General features: G+C 38.0%; 1 protein-coding gene across 1 annotated transcript; it reads right to left on the reverse strand.

Annotated features, from left to right (window-relative positions):
- Positions 1-3,905: 3,905 nt before the first annotated feature.
- On the reverse strand, positions 3,906-6,824 carry LOC108425699 (acidic mammalian chitinase-like). The gene is made up of 11 exons (XM_017694576.2): positions 6,693-6,824; positions 6,562-6,588; positions 6,234-6,438; positions 6,026-6,082; positions 5,741-5,906; positions 5,499-5,623; positions 5,176-5,299; positions 4,906-5,088; positions 4,704-4,820; positions 4,478-4,610; positions 3,906-4,369 (listed from the first exon to the last, which is right to left on the reverse strand). The coding sequence occupies exons 1-11, from the start codon at positions 6,715-6,717 to the stop codon at positions 4,122-4,124; spliced, it is 1,410 nt and encodes a 469-aa protein (XP_017550065.1). The 5' UTR covers positions 6,718-6,824; the 3' UTR covers positions 3,906-4,121.
- Between the last annotated feature and the right edge of the window lie 11,003 nt (positions 6,825-17,827).

Genomic DNA, 17,827 nt, shown 5'->3' on the forward strand with positions numbered 1-17,827 from the left:
TCTCTCTGACGGCTAAATGAACTTGTCACATAAAGAACCCAGGATGATTAATTAGAACACTGTGGGACCATTGAACGATAAGATATCTGTCATAAAAGATTAACCTACTCCAAATAACTGGCAGTATGACTGAATGCCAGGGCTGTTTAAAAAGTCAATTGCATTTAAATCCACAAGTAAATTTTGTGCCTGTCTGTTTTGACGACTGCGGCAGAGACTTTTGAATAAAAACTCTCACTGCTGCAAGTATAGGGCTCACTGATTACCCTATTCAGAGGATACACGGTGACATGACCACTCGGTATTCTCTCTATTTAACATGCTGTTTTATGATCTACAAAGACCTTTGATATTAGCCGTATTAATCTTCAAAGGGCTTGCTCAAGAGTACTGTTAGACACTTATTAACTGTCCTGTAATATCGACAAAGATGTATTTAATTTGAAATGATACATTGTACTGTGCAAAAGAGACCAACCTTTCTTTATTTTAATTCAAGTCAAAATGTTTATTAAATTAAACAGCAAAATTGAAGCTTGATTTTCTCTCATAGATAAAAGATGTAAGAACTGTTCATCAGATGGTGACAGGTTGGGTGTTCTGCTAGGTCTTGCACAGTTCTTAGGAGTCCCATTTTCTCTATATCTTTTTATTATTTTTGAGATCCAGTTTTGGAAACTTCTCTTTGGTCATTTTAGATGCATAGGGGAAAGTTTGCGAGGCAGCTAAAGTGTGTTTGGGTAGTTCTATGAATGTTAGTGTCCGTCGAAGGGGCTTTTGCAATAGCTTTTGTTGGGAGGAAACAGCTAGAACTCTTTGTCTTTAAGATGGGAAGGATGAATAATAATAATAATAATAATAATAATACATTTTACTTTTTGTGCTGTTGGCAGCTCAAAGTGTGTTACAGACAGGTGATAAAGCTTAACAGCAATACAAGAGATTATGAGTACTAATTTAAAATCATATAAGTCAATGACAAAGATCAAATTAAATAGATAAAATGGAGTTAACTGTAGCACAAAAAGCAATGAGTGAACAAAATAAATGCTGATAGATTCAATATCATACCTAGAGCTGGAGACCTTTGTGCAATTTTTCTCCTTTTTTCTGACACTGAAAAATAAACAACTTGTGTTTTTTGACTAGATTAAAACTAGATTAAAACACTTAATATTACACTGAAACATGTTAATAACATTAACTAAATAGGTGTATTCGTCTCACATTAATATTATTTTTAACAATTCACTATGAAGTACTGGCACACAGTTTCCTCTTTAACACTACTGCACTTTAAATCATTGGCGTGGGTTAACAGTTTCTTTTTTGTTTTGATCTTTAGAAGACCTTGGGATATGAGTTGCTAGTGTTTTTAGGGTCTTGTTGTGAAATGTGGAATTACAGTGCCATAGATACCTTTGTGCCAAATTGGAACCAAATCGATCTACTTACTTCAGATAACATAATCTTAATTGCACTGCTCCACTCAGTGTACTATAGGGTCAAAACACAGTTGATATGTACAGTACTGTGTAAATATCAGCGATCACTTTTCAGTTATTTAATTTTCACTCAAAACAGCCATTCAGTACACATTATTTATTATTCAGAATATATTTGTTATGAGACTAGTTATAAGATAATCTATTTGCATATGGAAGGGAAATGCAAAACCAAAGTTTAAAAAATGATTAAAAGTTATAGAGAAAATAGAATTCCTAACAACTGTAAGACTAACAATGACACCATCAGACAATAGTACTTAAAGTTTTCATCTTTGACAAAGAGAACAAAATCAAGCTCCACTCTTACTTCAGATCTGAAAAAATCCACAGGCATTTCACCACCTCCTTCCACTGTGAGAAGACAACACGGCACTATGCATATGAAAGCTTGTGTAGCTGTCAAGAAAAGTATCCCTGCAGATTTCTCTGAAAAACTAGAAGCAAGTCTCCTGAACAAATTGGAAGCTTTTTTAAATGCAAAGGGTGGACACACTAAATACTGGGAACTTTCCCTATTATACTGTGGCAGCTGCAACTTTCTCCCTTTTGTAAAATGGACTCTAAAGGCATGGTATGCAAAGACCCAATGGCTTGACCCAATGGCTTGTGTCCAAGTAGTACTCACAGTCTACAGTTCGCCCCTCCTGATCTACAGCCTTTTAGCGGCCCAGCCACATTTATTGTATTCTTTACATTTTCTTAACTTTATTCATCAGTCTAAAAACATAAAATATAGCCCAAGGCATTTTTTCAGAGGTGGGCTGCTTTCATGGCTACTGGGACATCAGCAGGTGTCTCTGGACCAACCCGTCTATGGCAGTTTGACATGAACCAAATTTCATCAGTTGTTCAGGAAAAACAAATGCCACCAATTGGGTTACCTGAAGGTATAAATATTTTGACACTCATTGCTCCTGCAACAGTTTAATGTCTTTAATTCAACAAGGTGTGTCATTCTGTTTACACTCTACAAGCAAAACAACTCCTATCAAACTCATATCATCCTGTCTGGGTGATTGACTGGCCAGCTGTCACTTGGGGACAGCAGGAGATAAATTCCCTTTAATGATATATGTCTCTGGTTAAAAGGGTTCTTTGGAACATTGACATAGAATAACCACAACTGCTTCCCTAAATAACCTTTCAATTGAGTGGTTTCTTATTTTTTAAAGAAGATTTTTAGAAATGTTTTTAAAGCTCATTGAAAGTTCGAATAAGGGGTTCCAGCGAACAATTGTTGGCATTTTATTTATAAGAGCATGTCTGGCTTGCAAGAGTGTGTTGCTTACTGTCGTGGATAGCCAGCTGATAAATCACCAGGATCCAGCAGTCCCTAGCGTTGCTCTATAGGTGATCATCACTAAGTACCAATGTGCATGCAGGGCAACTGCTCAGGCAAGGTACCATAGCAGTAAGCTCTTGGTGTACAGGGTCAGGCACAGGCCACATTAATTCTATGGTATTTGAGTTGATAGGTAAACAATTGTCCTGTCAGCTGTACATTTATCCCTGTCAGACACCTTCAGTTTATTAAAATAATTTTTAAAATTAGAAGACATATTTTATTAGAACATATTACATACTGAAAAGGTAGGAGTTCAAATATAAACATTTTCAACACAAATATTTGAAAGTAAGTGCTTTGAGAACAGATAAACAGGCCATTAAACAATATCTATTCTCATTGGCTGACCTGTGCCTTATTCGAAAAGAAGTCTAGGCCGGAATACTCCTTATAATGTCAAGGCTGAATAGGTGGAAATACAGTCCTGTGTAAAAGTCTTAGGCACCAAAGCCCACTATTTAAAACTATTTATCTTTAGTCTGTTTGTTCTTGTATACATCATATATCACAAGAATAAATGCAAATAAACATTATAGAATAGAAGTAGTTTATAACTTGTAAGCCAGCTTGACAAACAAAGTTTGGTTCTTGTATTGTTTAACCAAACCAGGCACTGAATACGCACAAATAATATTGAGCTGTAGTATTTTTCTGAACAAGAAAAGCTTGCAACTGTAAATTCAGATTGGATTGTTTTTACAGCATTGTTTCCATGTATGACCTTATCTTTTGGAGAATATTCTGCTGCTCTTGGCTAGTTAAGGTCAAGTTAAGCCCAGGTAGATAGTATATAGATATATAGTATATATGCTGTGTTAAATGTGTCATATGTGTTGTGCACTATTCATTGGTATCATGTTTTCTTTCTGTTTCCTTTACAATGTAATTATGAACACCCATCACCAGTGAACATAAAATGAGTCTAATGTCATGGCATAGTGGGCTGTGCTTAGCAGTCTACACAAAACATTTCTGAGAAATAAAGTGTAATCTGTTTCATTTAAATGCATACAAGCCAAATGACAATAATTACAAATGCCATCAAACAAAAATGTAGTTTATTCTTTATTGACAAAAACAGAATGCTAACATTCTGAATAACCTAGACATTAAACATTAATTGTTCATTCTTTCAAATAGAAAAACAGGTTGTATTTATCCATAGAATGCACAAGAAATGCACTAAGGTCAAAACACAGTATCGCTTCCAGAAACTGGCTTTTAAGTTTTTAAGAATTCATTTGAGTCCATTGTACAATAGTTGGGGCTTAATGTGTAGTCCAAGCACAGCACTTGCATGTGTCATTGAACACTGTGCCAGGTCCGCATTTCCTGTCATAAGTTTCACCAGTTAGACAGTCATAATATCTGCTGGGGTCATCAGGGTGAGCGTAAATTCCATCTGGCTTTCCATTGCAGAAGCCTGGTCCAGGCTTGTGTGTAGTAGTTGTGGTTGTTGTTGGTGTAGTTGTGACACCAGGTTTGAGGGTGGTAGTGGGTGGCATTGGAGGCCATTCTATAAAAAATGTTAAATAATTTAAGGTGAGGAGTGAAGAAAGTGCCATCTTGTACACAAGAAAAATCAATTACAGATTCTGTATGCCAAAATATATGGTGAATTTACCGATATCCAGAAGGTTGTGTAGATGGGCCATTAGAGGATGGTTCCCTTGCCCACAGAACTGCCCAGCAAAGTCATCTAAATCCAGAGCCCAAACAAAAGCCCCTCCATACTTGTTGTCATTCAGATAGCGTGCCTGTGAAGTTGAGGTTAAAAATATGTTGTAGTTATCTTGTCAGCCTTTATACTACACATGTTTTGTGCTTCCACTCTGTAAACTGAAAGGTACCTTGATCTCAAAGCTCTCTTTGGTGTCAAAACCAACCCATTCACCATTTTTGGTGGCATAGGGTACTCTCTGATCCTCAATCCACTGGATTTTTGTTCCCTCAAGGAAGCCACAGATCTGAGGGAAAGGAGTAGTACATTGACTAACATTTAAGAGGAAAAAATGTTATTTCAGTTTTGTGTTTCCCTTTTTTGCAGATTACCTCATAGTAGGACCAGAATCCAGCTTCACGGGTGTAGGATCCAGCAGAGGCAGGTCCGCTAGCTGGATCTCCAACTCCATCAGCTGTAGAGGTGAGGCGGAAAGTACGACCGTATGTGGCAAATCCCATCCTCAGTTTCTCCACAGGGGTACCATTGTCCCTCCAATACCTCATGGCATAGTCCTTTACATGAGGGACAGTTGTTATGTTGGGATACAGTTTCTACAGAGATTTGCTTTTTTAGAAAAAAATTCATGATACACATCTTACCGTGTTGAAGTAAATGAGATCTCCCTCATCATGAGCTCCCTGGTACAGGGGGCTGTTGTGTCCTGTGAATCTTTCCCAAGTTCCATGGAAGTCATAGGTCATCACATTGATGAAATCTAGGTACCTAAAGTTAAATTTAAATACATTTCATTTAAATGCAAACATGATCAGGCAGCTGACTGAGAGCCATGTCTTTACAACTTGTTTCCATCTAATCTCTTGCTTTTAAAATTAGGTTTCATTTTAAATAATTCATTAGACAGTTTGTAAATATTTTCACGCATTCTAAAAACATTCCACTCTTAGTGACTTTTACCACTTACTTGGCAATCTCAGCAATTTCATATCCAGCATCAATTGTGCCTTTGCCAGCTGATACTGCAGCAGTAAACATGAGTCGAGGCCGCCCAGTAGCTTTTCCTTCTGCTTCATAAGCTTCCAGCAGTTCCTTAATGAGTTAGACAGGGAAGAGTATTGAGGAATATGCTCACATTACTTCAAAATGAAGTGATTTGCACAAGTCTATTACATTTTGAAAGAACTGGGATTATATGCTCCAATCTACCTTGCACAACAGGGTGAATCTCTGCTTGTCCTCAGGAGGGCTGCCTCTGGATCCAGGGTATTCCCAGTCCAGGTCCAGACCATCAAATCCATGTGTTCTCAGGAATGCGATGGAGGACTGGATGAACTTTTGACGGTTAGCAGCATTGGACACCATAATGGAGAACCTGAGGTAGATTTTGAAACATTTAAATTACATAAATTGCACTTGTACAGTAATTCTATGCAATGTAATCTGCTGTCCAGCATCAAAGGATGGAAAATTGTAATGGTTCAAAACGCTTACTGGTTTGAGCCGAAATTCCATCCACCAACAGCCAGAAGAGTTTTAAGAGTGGGATTCCTGCACAGATTAATTACGCATCGGTAAATACGCCATCCCTGGTTTTATGTTAGTATTGTGCAAATATTTCATTTTATGGGTTCTGATGTTTGTTAAGTCAATGTGACTACAGTGTGACAGTGTGATTACACAAACTTGCTGTTGTACATACCTGTTCTTCAGGGCATTAAAGGCCTGGTAGAGGGTTTCATCATTCCATTCATATGTGACAAGCTCATTGGCATGGTTAATCATAGAGAAGGCATAAATCAGATGTGTGCAGAGGAAGGGATCCACATTGGAGGGCATGTACTTCCCAACACCCGGTCTGTACTGGGACCAGTTGGTGAAATAGCACACCATTTGCTTGGAAGATGCTGCATAATGATGACACAAAGATATGCAAATTAAGTCAAATATAGTTGTTCTGATAGACAGGTTGCAGTCCAATAGATGCTGCAAGAGATTCAGTTAGGCAGTATAAATCCTCTATGACTCACCAAAGTGGCACAGCACCAAGCACAAGCCTGAAATGCAGAGGTTTTTAGATCAGCAGAGAGCACTGTAAGCACAGTATATTTATTTAAATAACAACTAGACACAGCCTTGAAAAATGGATATTTCTGAATACCTGCTAGAAGTGTAAGCCTAGCCATGTTGATGCCACCACTCTTGTATTCCAGCTTGATTTCTTCTCTCAAGTCAAGTAGAGAGGTAGTCTTTACTAAATTGCTGTACTGGTAAGCAGATGGATAGAGTTTATATAAGCAACTGGATGGAGTCTTGTCTGATCAGATAAGGGATGGAACGTGTATTAGGACATCCAGAGATACAATATCTGTTCTAAACTGTGGACCGAAATGACTCATGCTGATACCATGATGGCAGAGTGCACAATTCTGGCTTACCTTTGAACTCTCCTAATAAGATTTCGTGGACAAATGACATACAGCTAGTACAGTTATATTAAGTCATGCATTATGCATATAAATTAGGTTCTATTTGCCTGTAACACACATTGGGACAGAGGTACAATTATGTTGATTGCAATTTTGTCATTTTACTTGATTTGTCCTTTTGGTAACTGTTTTATGGGCATCAACTATTCAGAATAATTATGCTTGCATGCAATAGGTGGAAGATGAAGAAGTTTATACATAGGTAAGAATGCTGCTTTGCCGTTTCATACTTGCATATGTGCACATTAAGTAAATTAAATGAAAGGGTGTGCATTCAAACTCTAAATATAGCGATTTGTTATCTGCAAGGAAGTGTTATTGCTCTGTACCATTGACCAGTCATTTATGACATCAGTATTATCAGATGTTCTAATCAGCATTTTTTTAAATGGATACATTTGCAACTTTGATCTCTATCTTTTGTATCTAATAAAAAGCCAGACTACAGTATTTTCTTGAGTTGAGATTGGAGCTATATACTTAGCATTGTTTCACTTTAACACATTTCAAATGACAATGTAATGTTTTTTTTTTATTGGTGAAGGATTATTTTGTATAGTGTAAACGCTTTATTAGCATTATGGAAATTTTAAGCCTTAGTTCCAAAGAAGTTGGGACAGTATGTGAAATTCTAATAAAACAGGAAGCAGCAATGTACTAAATTCTGTTTTACCTGTATTAAATGGGAAACAGAATACATCTTTTTTAACCTAATGAAGTATTGTTTTTTTTTTTTTTGGTAAGTATACACTCATCCCACATTTGATGCCTTTTCTTACCTTTCCTTTCCTATAAGAACACTCAGTAATCTTTTGGGGACTGAAGGCACCAACTGATCTAGTTTTTAAAGCAGATTTTTTTGGCAACTTTTAAGTTACAAGTCTTCAGCTGTACAACTGTATGGGGTCTTCAGTATTATATTTTGTGAATCATAATGCACAACACATTTACAAATGGGAGACAGACAAGCCTTTCTAGCATTGGCACTCTCTGATTGCATAGCCATACTGTTATAACACATGCAGAATGTATCTTGGCTTTGTCTGGTTGAAATAAGCATGAACAATTACAAGGCAGCATGTATTGCTCTAAAATATGTATATATCTTTCAGCATCAATGGTGCCTTCATAGCTGTGCATGCCATGGGCAAGGTGTATTACCTTAGGTAATTGTGTGCAAATTTCATGGTATGATACCCATCACATTTTTGCATCACAATATGATGCACTTTCGATACAGAATTATTTTTTATTATTATTTTTAATTTATTTCTCTTTTTTGTTTACAATAATAAAATATAAACAAAAGTGCTATAACTACATAAAAAATATAAACTATAAGGCTACATTTCAATATTAAATGAACTGAGTGTTACAAGCACATTACAATCTGAGCTTATGTTTCCAACCAAATAGAGATGGACTTCATAACCAAATATAGGTGACTGCAACAACCAAACAGAGGTGGAATCTACAACCAAATAGAGATAGACTCTTCAACCAAATAAAGGTGAATTCCACACCCAAATAGAGATGGAATCCACAGGCAAATAGAGGTGAAATCCAAAATCAAGTACAGGTGGAATCCACATCTGAATAGAGATGGAATCCACAGCCAAATAGAGGTGGACTCTACAACCAAATAAAGGTGCATTCCTCAGCTAAATAGAGGTGGACTCCACAGCCAAATAGAGGTGGAATCCATGACTGAATAGAGGTGGATTCTACAACCAGGTAGAGCATTCCTACAGAGTGAGGTTTTTGTTTCACTGGTTCAAAATTGGAACTTAATGGATGCTTGAATCCTGCAGAGAGAAGTAGCTGCTGAGATTCACGTTTTCTCCTTGGGATTGATATTGGCTTCCTGTTCGCCAAATTTTTATTTAAATTTTATGTGACACCTGAAATGGAGCAGTGTGTATTACGTTAACATGTAATTGCTGCTTCATTGAAGGTAGAACAGAAAATTCAAATCAGAGATTGGCTAACTTTAGATTTGCATCCTTACGTTTGGGTAATAACCAATAACCTGAACACATTTGGGTGATGTCAAATGAGTTAGCATGTTTAAGGTTTAAGCATGGGTATTTGATCCTCATATGAAGCACTGCATTCTGTTCATCATTACTGTACTTGACTGAGTAGCCTTGCTATTTCATATTTATGTGCATAGTCATTCATAGTAGAATGTGGGACTACTAATGGCTCTATTCTTTCTGCTCCTACTTATCATTATCAAGAATTAAATAAAAATAAGCATAATTGTATTCAGTTCACAGCGCATATCGTCACCTGTATAGAAAAAATTTTTATTATTTGTGGATTGTGACTCGTCTTATACACCCCTATACCATTACAGACCTCGGCTTTTGAACTTTATGCTGGTAACAATCTGGATAGTCATTTTTGTCTTTGGGCCAGAGAACGTAATGTCCATTATTTTCATAGTCTGAAACAAGTTTCTACAGCACTGGAAAAAAAATTGGTTGATGACCAAAATTTGTGGTTGAACAGAAATAAAATTTATGTAACCTTGTTAAAATAAGCACTCTATTGTTGAGCCATCTATAGAGCATGTGCGTTTACCCCTCCCACTCCCCAACCCCCCCCCCCCCCCTTCCCTCCATTTCTCTTTAGAACTCTGCAAGTGCGGGAGTGCAGTTTCAGAGCTGATGCCGTGCTGAAAATTTTGTGAGCAGTAATTGAAGACGCTGTTAAATTGTCCAAAAAGGATATAAAACATCCCCATTTCAGTGTTATTTTGCCCTGAGTTGGATAAACTCTCATCATTGGCTGCTCATTTGTGTAGAGAAACTCTGGTGAGTTCAGATAGTGCTGTTTAATGAGGGTTTATGTGTATATTTCCATGTTGTAAAATGTCAGAAATGTTAAAAAGAGTTAGTTATTAAAACAACCGGAGTATTTGGTCAAGAGTGCGTTTTAGCTGCTAAGTTGTAGGCTAGCGCAGCCGAGGCTAGCAGGATTAGCGTCTTGTTTAACTATGTAAATATACGATGCTAAGAGCGAAATCCTGCTGTTTACTGACTCAGAGACGTGTTGAGATGAATGTACTTGCAGTACAGCCTTACTAAACATAGTGCTGTATTGTACAGGTTGTTTTATTTGACGGGAAAAGTGAACGAACTTTCACAGATCCACGATGGCGAGCCGCCCCGAAACTACACTTCCCAGAGGACTGTGCGAGTGACGTCGTCAACGCAAACACCCCAACCGGCGCCGCAGAGACAGGCACTCAGATAAGAGGAGCAGACACTCAAAACACACACACACGACTGCGTATGTGTACTATTTTAGTTTTTTTGCATCTGAACTTGTGCATTCTGTCAATGATTCAGGGAGTTATTATTATTTTTTTTTATCTGAATATAGCCCATTTAACTGAGATAACTCATTTACACCCCCTACACTGTAATATTTCATTTAGTTTTATTTTTTGTTCTTTTCTTAAGCTATCCACATGCATTCACACACAGAAATAGAAGGTCACATAATTTTCGTAAATAAATACATGATTGTATTTCAAACCCTGTACACTCTGGTCCGTTGCATCTCTGTCCAAGTCCTGCTTAGCGTACCTAGCGAGATATTGATACTGGTCCAAACCCTGAAGAACCCCAATCTACGGTTGACACATTCCTCATATTGAATACTATTGTGGTTTAACGAATAATACAGACTGTAAGTTAGCTGACGTAGCTACTGCGTTACACATACGTGTGCTACATTTACATTAGCACACTTGCTTTATTTAAATAAGCTTGTTTTGACAGGAGTTGTGTTGATGTAATGTGTTTTATTCTTTTGCTACTACTACTCTTAAGGCTTATAGATTTATCCAGATTCCCTAAATCTTTTGACGATACCATAGAGAGTGACATACCTAAAACCTTTGCAATCAATTAAGAACAGATTTATTTTGGCAATGTGATGAGTCAGGCACATTCTTTCTCATGGCCTTTTTTGGATGACCCAATCATCACCTGTTTAGGATGTTTTTTGAATATATAAGGAAGCAGAGGTGTGGACTCGAGTCACGAATTTGATGGCTTTGGACCCGACTTGAGAAAATCGAGAAAGTCTTGGGACTCAACTTTGACTAACACCAGTGACTCAGAATCTGACTTGGACTTGAGCGTTATAACTCAGAAAGACTCGTGGAGAGTCTGACTGCAGATGTGACTCTACACAGTTGGTTTCAATCATAGTTAATTTAATTCATGAGCACTTTTCATGTGAATGAATTAGTTTCCTGACATAAATGGAATAAACAGCAATATCGTTAGATGTATGTCATTGTGCTTATGTTTGGTATATTTTATTTCAATGACTTGAAGCATTAGCGGTCAGGTTCGCCTCCATAAATTGGAAACCACCGAAGCATCAAAAGCACCAATGTGCCCTCGCTCAGCGCTTATACTCCATCTTACTGCAGAAACTTACCAGCATTTCCCTCATGGTAGCAAAACAAAAAATACACAGCCCTCTCTGTTTGATCAATTTTAACAGTTTCTGCAGGTAAAACAAGTGAAACATTCTCCACAAGGCTGAAGTTGCTGTGTTATTCGCCAGCTTCGTTTTGGAATTTGCCGTTCCACCTTAAATGGTACAGCAGTTAGGTGTCACAATTGGTTCCTCCCACTCCATGTGCCTTTTGTTTTGGTTCAGCCATCTTGTTTGTTAACTCCGCCCCTGATTGTTTTCACCTGTCCCTCGTTATCCCTGTTTTATAAGCCCTGTGTTTGCCCCTTGTCTTGGCTGGTCTTTGTTTGATGTCTACTGTTTGATGCTTGTGTTGGTTGTGCTGGTCTTGTTTGTTTTGATCTTTGTATGTTTTGATTCTGGTTTATGTAATTTCTGCCCCCCAATCTATCCATGTTGGCTGTATGACCCTGGACCGTTTAGACTATGACCCTGGATTTTCCCTTAATAAATCTCGCTTATCTCAGCACGTTCAGCCGCCCCCTCGCTCCCCGTTGCATTAGGCGGTTGTTTTTGGTTGTTTTTGTTTCTGTTGTCTTCTAAATTCAATTTAACCTAGTGACTGTATTTAGTGTTCCCAAAAATTACTAAAAATGATTTTCAAATATAAAGATTTTTTGTTTGTTTGTTTGTTTTTAAATTTAGCTCACTGGTACTTTTAAAGTTCTTTTTCATGTGTACTGCACTACTCTTAGTGTATACGAGTATGCCTGTCATGGATGTCTGTGTAATGGATTTTGTAAAGGGTAAATAATAAAACATTTACGTACAGCCATACATTACTAACTTGCTGTCATCGAAAGGCTATTGTGTTTATTCAGTGTTATGGCCTTAAATTAGCTGAAGAATGCATACTGTCTTGTTTAGGATTAGAAGAGTAGGACTGTTGACTTGGGACTCGATTTGAGACTTGAGCCTGTACTGACTAAAGACTTAAGACTTGATTGTGTTGACTTGGGATCTGACTTGGCACTTTAGTGTGAAGGCTTAAGACTTGCTTGTTACTTGCAACTTAGTGACTTGTTCCCACCTCTGTAGGAAAGTAATGTTGACCCAACTTTTTTGGAACATTATCAGCATCAATTTCAGAATGAACACATATTTATATAAAATATTTAACTTCATAAGATAAAACATTACAAACCAGCCATTAGGGGTGTACTTTGTGTACATCTGGTGCCGGTCCCAAGCCCAGATAAATGGTGAGGGTCAGGAAGGGCATCCGGCGTAAAACTTGTGCCAAAACTATCATGCGGATCACAAATATGATTGCCATACCGGATCGGTCAAGGCCCGGGTTAACAACGACCGCCTCCGGTGCTGTTGACCAGCAGGGTGCCAGTGGAAATTGGACTACTGTAGGTCAAAGACCATCAAAGAGGAGAGGAGGAATGCAGGTTAGAAGGCAGCGATAGAGAAGGAAAGGCAGGAGTGTGGAGGTAGTAGGAGTAGGGACTCTGAACATAGGGACAATGACTGGTAAAGGCAGAGAGCTTGCAGACATGATGGAGAGAAGGAAGGTAGATATATATAGAGTATTCAGAAGAAGAAGGCAGCTAAGAAAAAGTGGGATAACCAGAGAGATGAAGGAAGTAGGCAGGATTACTGTGAGGCTTGTCGCATAGCGAAAAGAATGGTGGCAAAGGCAAAGGCTCAGGCCTATGATGAGCTGTATGAGAGGCTGGACAGTAAAGAAGGAGTAAAGGACTTGTATCATTTGGCTAAACAGAGAGATAGAGCTGGAAAGGATGTACAGCAGGTTAGGCTGATAAAGGATAGAGAGGGAAATGTACTAGTGAGTGAACAGAGAGTGTTGAGTAGATGGAAGGAGTACCTTCAAGAACTAATGAATGAGGATAATGAGAGGGAGAGGAGGACAACGGGGGGAGTGGATCAGGAAGTGCAGAGAATTAGTAAGGTGGAAGTGAGGGCAGCTTTAAAAAGGATGAAGAATGGAAAGGCAGTTGGTCCAGATGACATACCTGTGGAGGTATGGAGATGTTTAGGAGAGAAGGCAGTGGACTTTTTAACCAGGTTGTTTAACAAAATCCTGGAGAGTGAGAGGATGCCTGATGAGTGGAGAAGCAGTGTACTGGTCCCCATTTTTAAGAACAAGGGTGATGTGCAGAGCTGCAGTAACTACAGAGGTATAAAGTTGATGAGCCACACCATGAAGGTCTGGGAAAGAGTTGTTGAAGCAAGGCTAAGGCAAGAGGTACAGATCAGTGAGCAGCAGTTTGGTTTCATGCCCAGAAAGAGTACCACAGATGCAATTTTTCATTGAGAGTGTTGGTAGAGAAGTACACAGAAGGTCAGAAGGAGCTACATTGTGTCTGTGTGGATCTAGAGAAGACGTATGATAGGGTGCCAAGACAGGAACTGTGGTACTGTATGAGGAAGTCAGGTGTAGCTGAAAAGTATGTTAGGGTGGTGCAGGACATGTATGAGGATAGTGAGACAGTGGTGAGGTGTGCAGTTGGATGACTTCAAATATCTTGGGTCAACCATCCAGAGCAATGGACAGTGTAGAAAAGAGGTGAAGAAGAGGGTGCAGGCAGGATGGAGTGGGTGGAGACGGGTGTCAGGGCTGATGTGTGGCAGAAGGATAGCAGCAAGAGTGAAAGGGAAGGTTTACAAGACAGCAGTGCGTCCTACTATGATGTATGATTTGGAGACTCTGTCTAAAAGACAGGAGGCTGAGCTGGAGGTGGCAGAGATGAAGATTTTCGTTGGGAGTGACAAGGATGGACAAGATTAGAAATGAGCAAATCAGAGGGACAGTGAAGGTGGAGCAGTTTGGAGATAAAGCCAGAGAGGCCAGGTTGAGATGGTTTGGACATGTGTTGAGGAGGAATAGTGGATATATTGGTGAAAGATTGTTGGAGATGGAGCTGCCGGGTAGAAGGAGAAGAGGTAGACCTCAGAGAAATTTTATGGATGTAGTGAAGGTGGACATGGAGATGGTTGGTGTAAAAGTAGAGGAGGCAGTGGATAGGGCAAGATGGAGGCAGATGATCCGCTGTGGCGACCCCTAAAGGGAGCAGCCTAAAGAAGAAGAAGAAGAAGAAGATAAAACATTACATATCTTGTCTTTGTACTGTTTTCTTTTAAATGTAGGTCAACATATTTTTATAGTTTTTATTTGCATGACTGTCTAAGCCTTTCTGAATTGAGGTTTATGTTTTAAACTGTGGCTGCTGAAAGCTGTTCCAGATTGATACACTTTTTAAATCTCCACTGTTATTTTATTCTTATCATAAACCTTATTACTTCAACTAAGCAATGCAGACATGTTTTAGAATAGTCAATTTCAGACCCTATTCTGAAAATTAAAGACTGCTCCATTTCTTAATATGAACCACATACAGTTGAAATCATAAGTTTACATACACTTAGGTGGAAATAAGTAAAACTCATTTATTCCCTCCACAGACTATATGTCAACAAACTGCAGTTTTAGGAAGTTGTTTCAGATGTCTACTTTGCACATGATACAAGTAATGTTTCCAACAAATATTAACAAACAGTTTATTTCATTATATTATATTCTTACAATTCACTGTGTCAAAATTCTCACTGGAGTTAAAGGTGTGTGTCTTTAAGGCCTACTTGTCTCTTTGCTTGATGTCATCAAAAAATTCAAAAGAAATCAAGACAAGACATCAGAAAAAGAGTTGTGGACCTCTACAAGTCTGGTACGGTACATCCTTAGGCGCAATTTCCAAATGCCTGAAGGTACCACGTTCATCTGTTAAAATGATAATATGCAAGTTTGAACACCACGGAACCAAGTAGCCTTCATACCATTCAGAAAGGATATGTGTTCTCCTGCTAAATCTATACAAATCAATTTAAGAACAACAGCAGTTGACATTGTGGAGATGCTAGATGCTACAAAAGTATCTATATCAACAGCACAATGAAATGCCGACCAGCAAGAAAAAGCCTCTGCTCCAAAACCACCAAAGCTAAAGGATAAAGTTTACAACTACACATGGGCAATGATCTTTTTGGAAAAAATGTTATCTGGTCTGATAAAACAGAAATGAATATGCTTGGCCATAATGTATGTATGTTTGGCCATCCTTATGTATGGAGGAAAAAGGGAGAGTTTTGCAAGCCGAAGATCACCACCCCCACCATGAAATATGGGGTGGCAGCATCAAGTTGAGGGGGCGCTTCACAAAGTAGATGGCATTTTGAGGAAAGGAAATTACGTGGAGATATTGAAGTAACATCTCAAGACATCAGCCAAGAACTCAAAAGCTTGGGCACAAGTAGGTCTTCCAGATAAACAGTGACTCCAAGCACACTTTGTGTTGTGACAAAATGGCTTAAGGTCAACAAAAAAGTCATGTAGTAGCCATCAACATTAACTATGTGTATGTAAACGTCTCAGCCACTGGGAATGTAATGAATTAAATAAAAGCAATAATAAATAATTATTTCTAGTATTTCACATCTTAAAATATAGCAGTGATCCTAACTGACTAAAGGCTATCCTGTAATAGGATGTCAGAAATTGTGGCTAAGGTGTATGTAAAACCTATGACTTTACCTACATCAACTAACAGGCCAGTGTTTTATTAGCATGATTGAATCATTTTTCATTATAATGGACAGGAAATTCAGAGTTCAGTTTTGAGAGCCCACTTTAGATGCTTTGAGGATGCTCACCTTGTCTTTAATTAAGATTCAACAAAAATCCATTAAGTACAACTGAACATTATTAAATGTGGTAGATTCATAAAATTTAACCCAACACTGAAAAAAATACTGCTTTGAATAGGCCTGATTCAAATGTGTACATTGATTCCACATGATTGAAATACACTTCTGTATTTCACACATACTGTTGATCATTTCACTTACATTTGATGAGAATTGTGTTTATGTAATGCATTTTATTCTTGGAAATGGAGGCACTTGTCTGAATTAAGTAGATTCAAAGTAACAGCTTTTTCAGTGTAACCTTAATTTCAACCCAAAACAAAACCTAATCCTCAAGCAATGTTAACAACTAAAGTATCTGTAGTTAATCTATAAGGATATCTTAAAAGGTGTGACCCAAAATCCATACTACAAGACATACTCATGTCTTGTAGGGGCTACTACTCGCGACTGGAGCGAATCAGCAACAGACAGGCTTTAAGTCACTCAACGGGGCCTAGCCCTTTAAGAGACTCGAGGGGGGAGGCACTAGTTAGTTTTAGTTCAGTTGTTGTTTTGGAAGCGAATTGTGAGTTTCGTTTTTGTCTCGTTGAATAAAAGTTTTCCCTCCGCGGGATTCTCCACTAACTTGAGCCTCCTTACTAACGACCCACTTCAGTCTGACAAAACAACCTTCATCAGGTCATTTATGAAGCTAGTTCTTGTAAGCCTGTGTGGGATTTGTGTATAGTTGGTGCTTTGTGTCAGGGTGATAAATGAAGACAGACGCACATGATGTTGTGTGTCTGTTGTTTATGTATTATTTTTTGTGTAATTTTGGGGTCATGCAAGATACAGTTTAGTGAAAATGGACAATAAATTACCATCTTATCCGGTCCTCGGTTTTTTTTTTGTCAAACATGGGGTGAAGACTGTGACCAATGAAACAGTGTTTATGGTTAAAGAATTGGGTATAAATGAGACGGCTTTAAAAATCACAGTGTGGCTTCATTCAGAGAACAAAATTATTCTATATACTGTTTGTACAACATGTTTGTTAAACATGCAGTGCACACGTGTAGTTTATCTGGTATGCTATGAACAAAAGTAAGTTGTCATGTTCCAGATTAGAATTTTAGTCTTACCATGACATGGTCGTTTATGAGACAGATGTGTTTGTCTTTTAAAAAACAAAGCTCTTTCTCCAACAATGAACTTCACACCTTCACTTATCTCATCAAGCAGTTCTGAACAAGTGTTTTTTTTGCCAAAGGTCTTAAAGTTTATCAGATTGCCTATTCTGAATGTATTCTTAATATATCACTTTTCTATGCATTGTAATGGAATATGTTACTGAATACATTTAGGGAGTGTGTTCAGTATTCACCACTTTTCAAACGTATTCTTCCCAACCCTGCTTATGGAAAAAATTGATTTAGTTACCAGTTACTTGTTAAAATTTGCTGTTATATGACTTTTATTTTTGATAAGTACAAAGTGGTATACATTCTGAACTTATCTTTATATGAAACCATTTTATAGTATTTATAATTATAGTGTCATACTGTATGATTTTATCTTGTATGTGCAGAAGCCTGCTCTTTTTTATTTTAAACATGTTGCTTTTGCTAATGCAGGTTTACAACCAGAAATGCTG

Source organism: Pygocentrus nattereri, chromosome 21 (assembly GCF_015220715.1).
Source record: "Pygocentrus nattereri isolate fPygNat1 chromosome 21, fPygNat1.pri, whole genome shotgun sequence".
Classification (NCBI taxonomy): domain Eukaryota; kingdom Metazoa; phylum Chordata; class Actinopteri; order Characiformes; family Serrasalmidae; genus Pygocentrus; species Pygocentrus nattereri.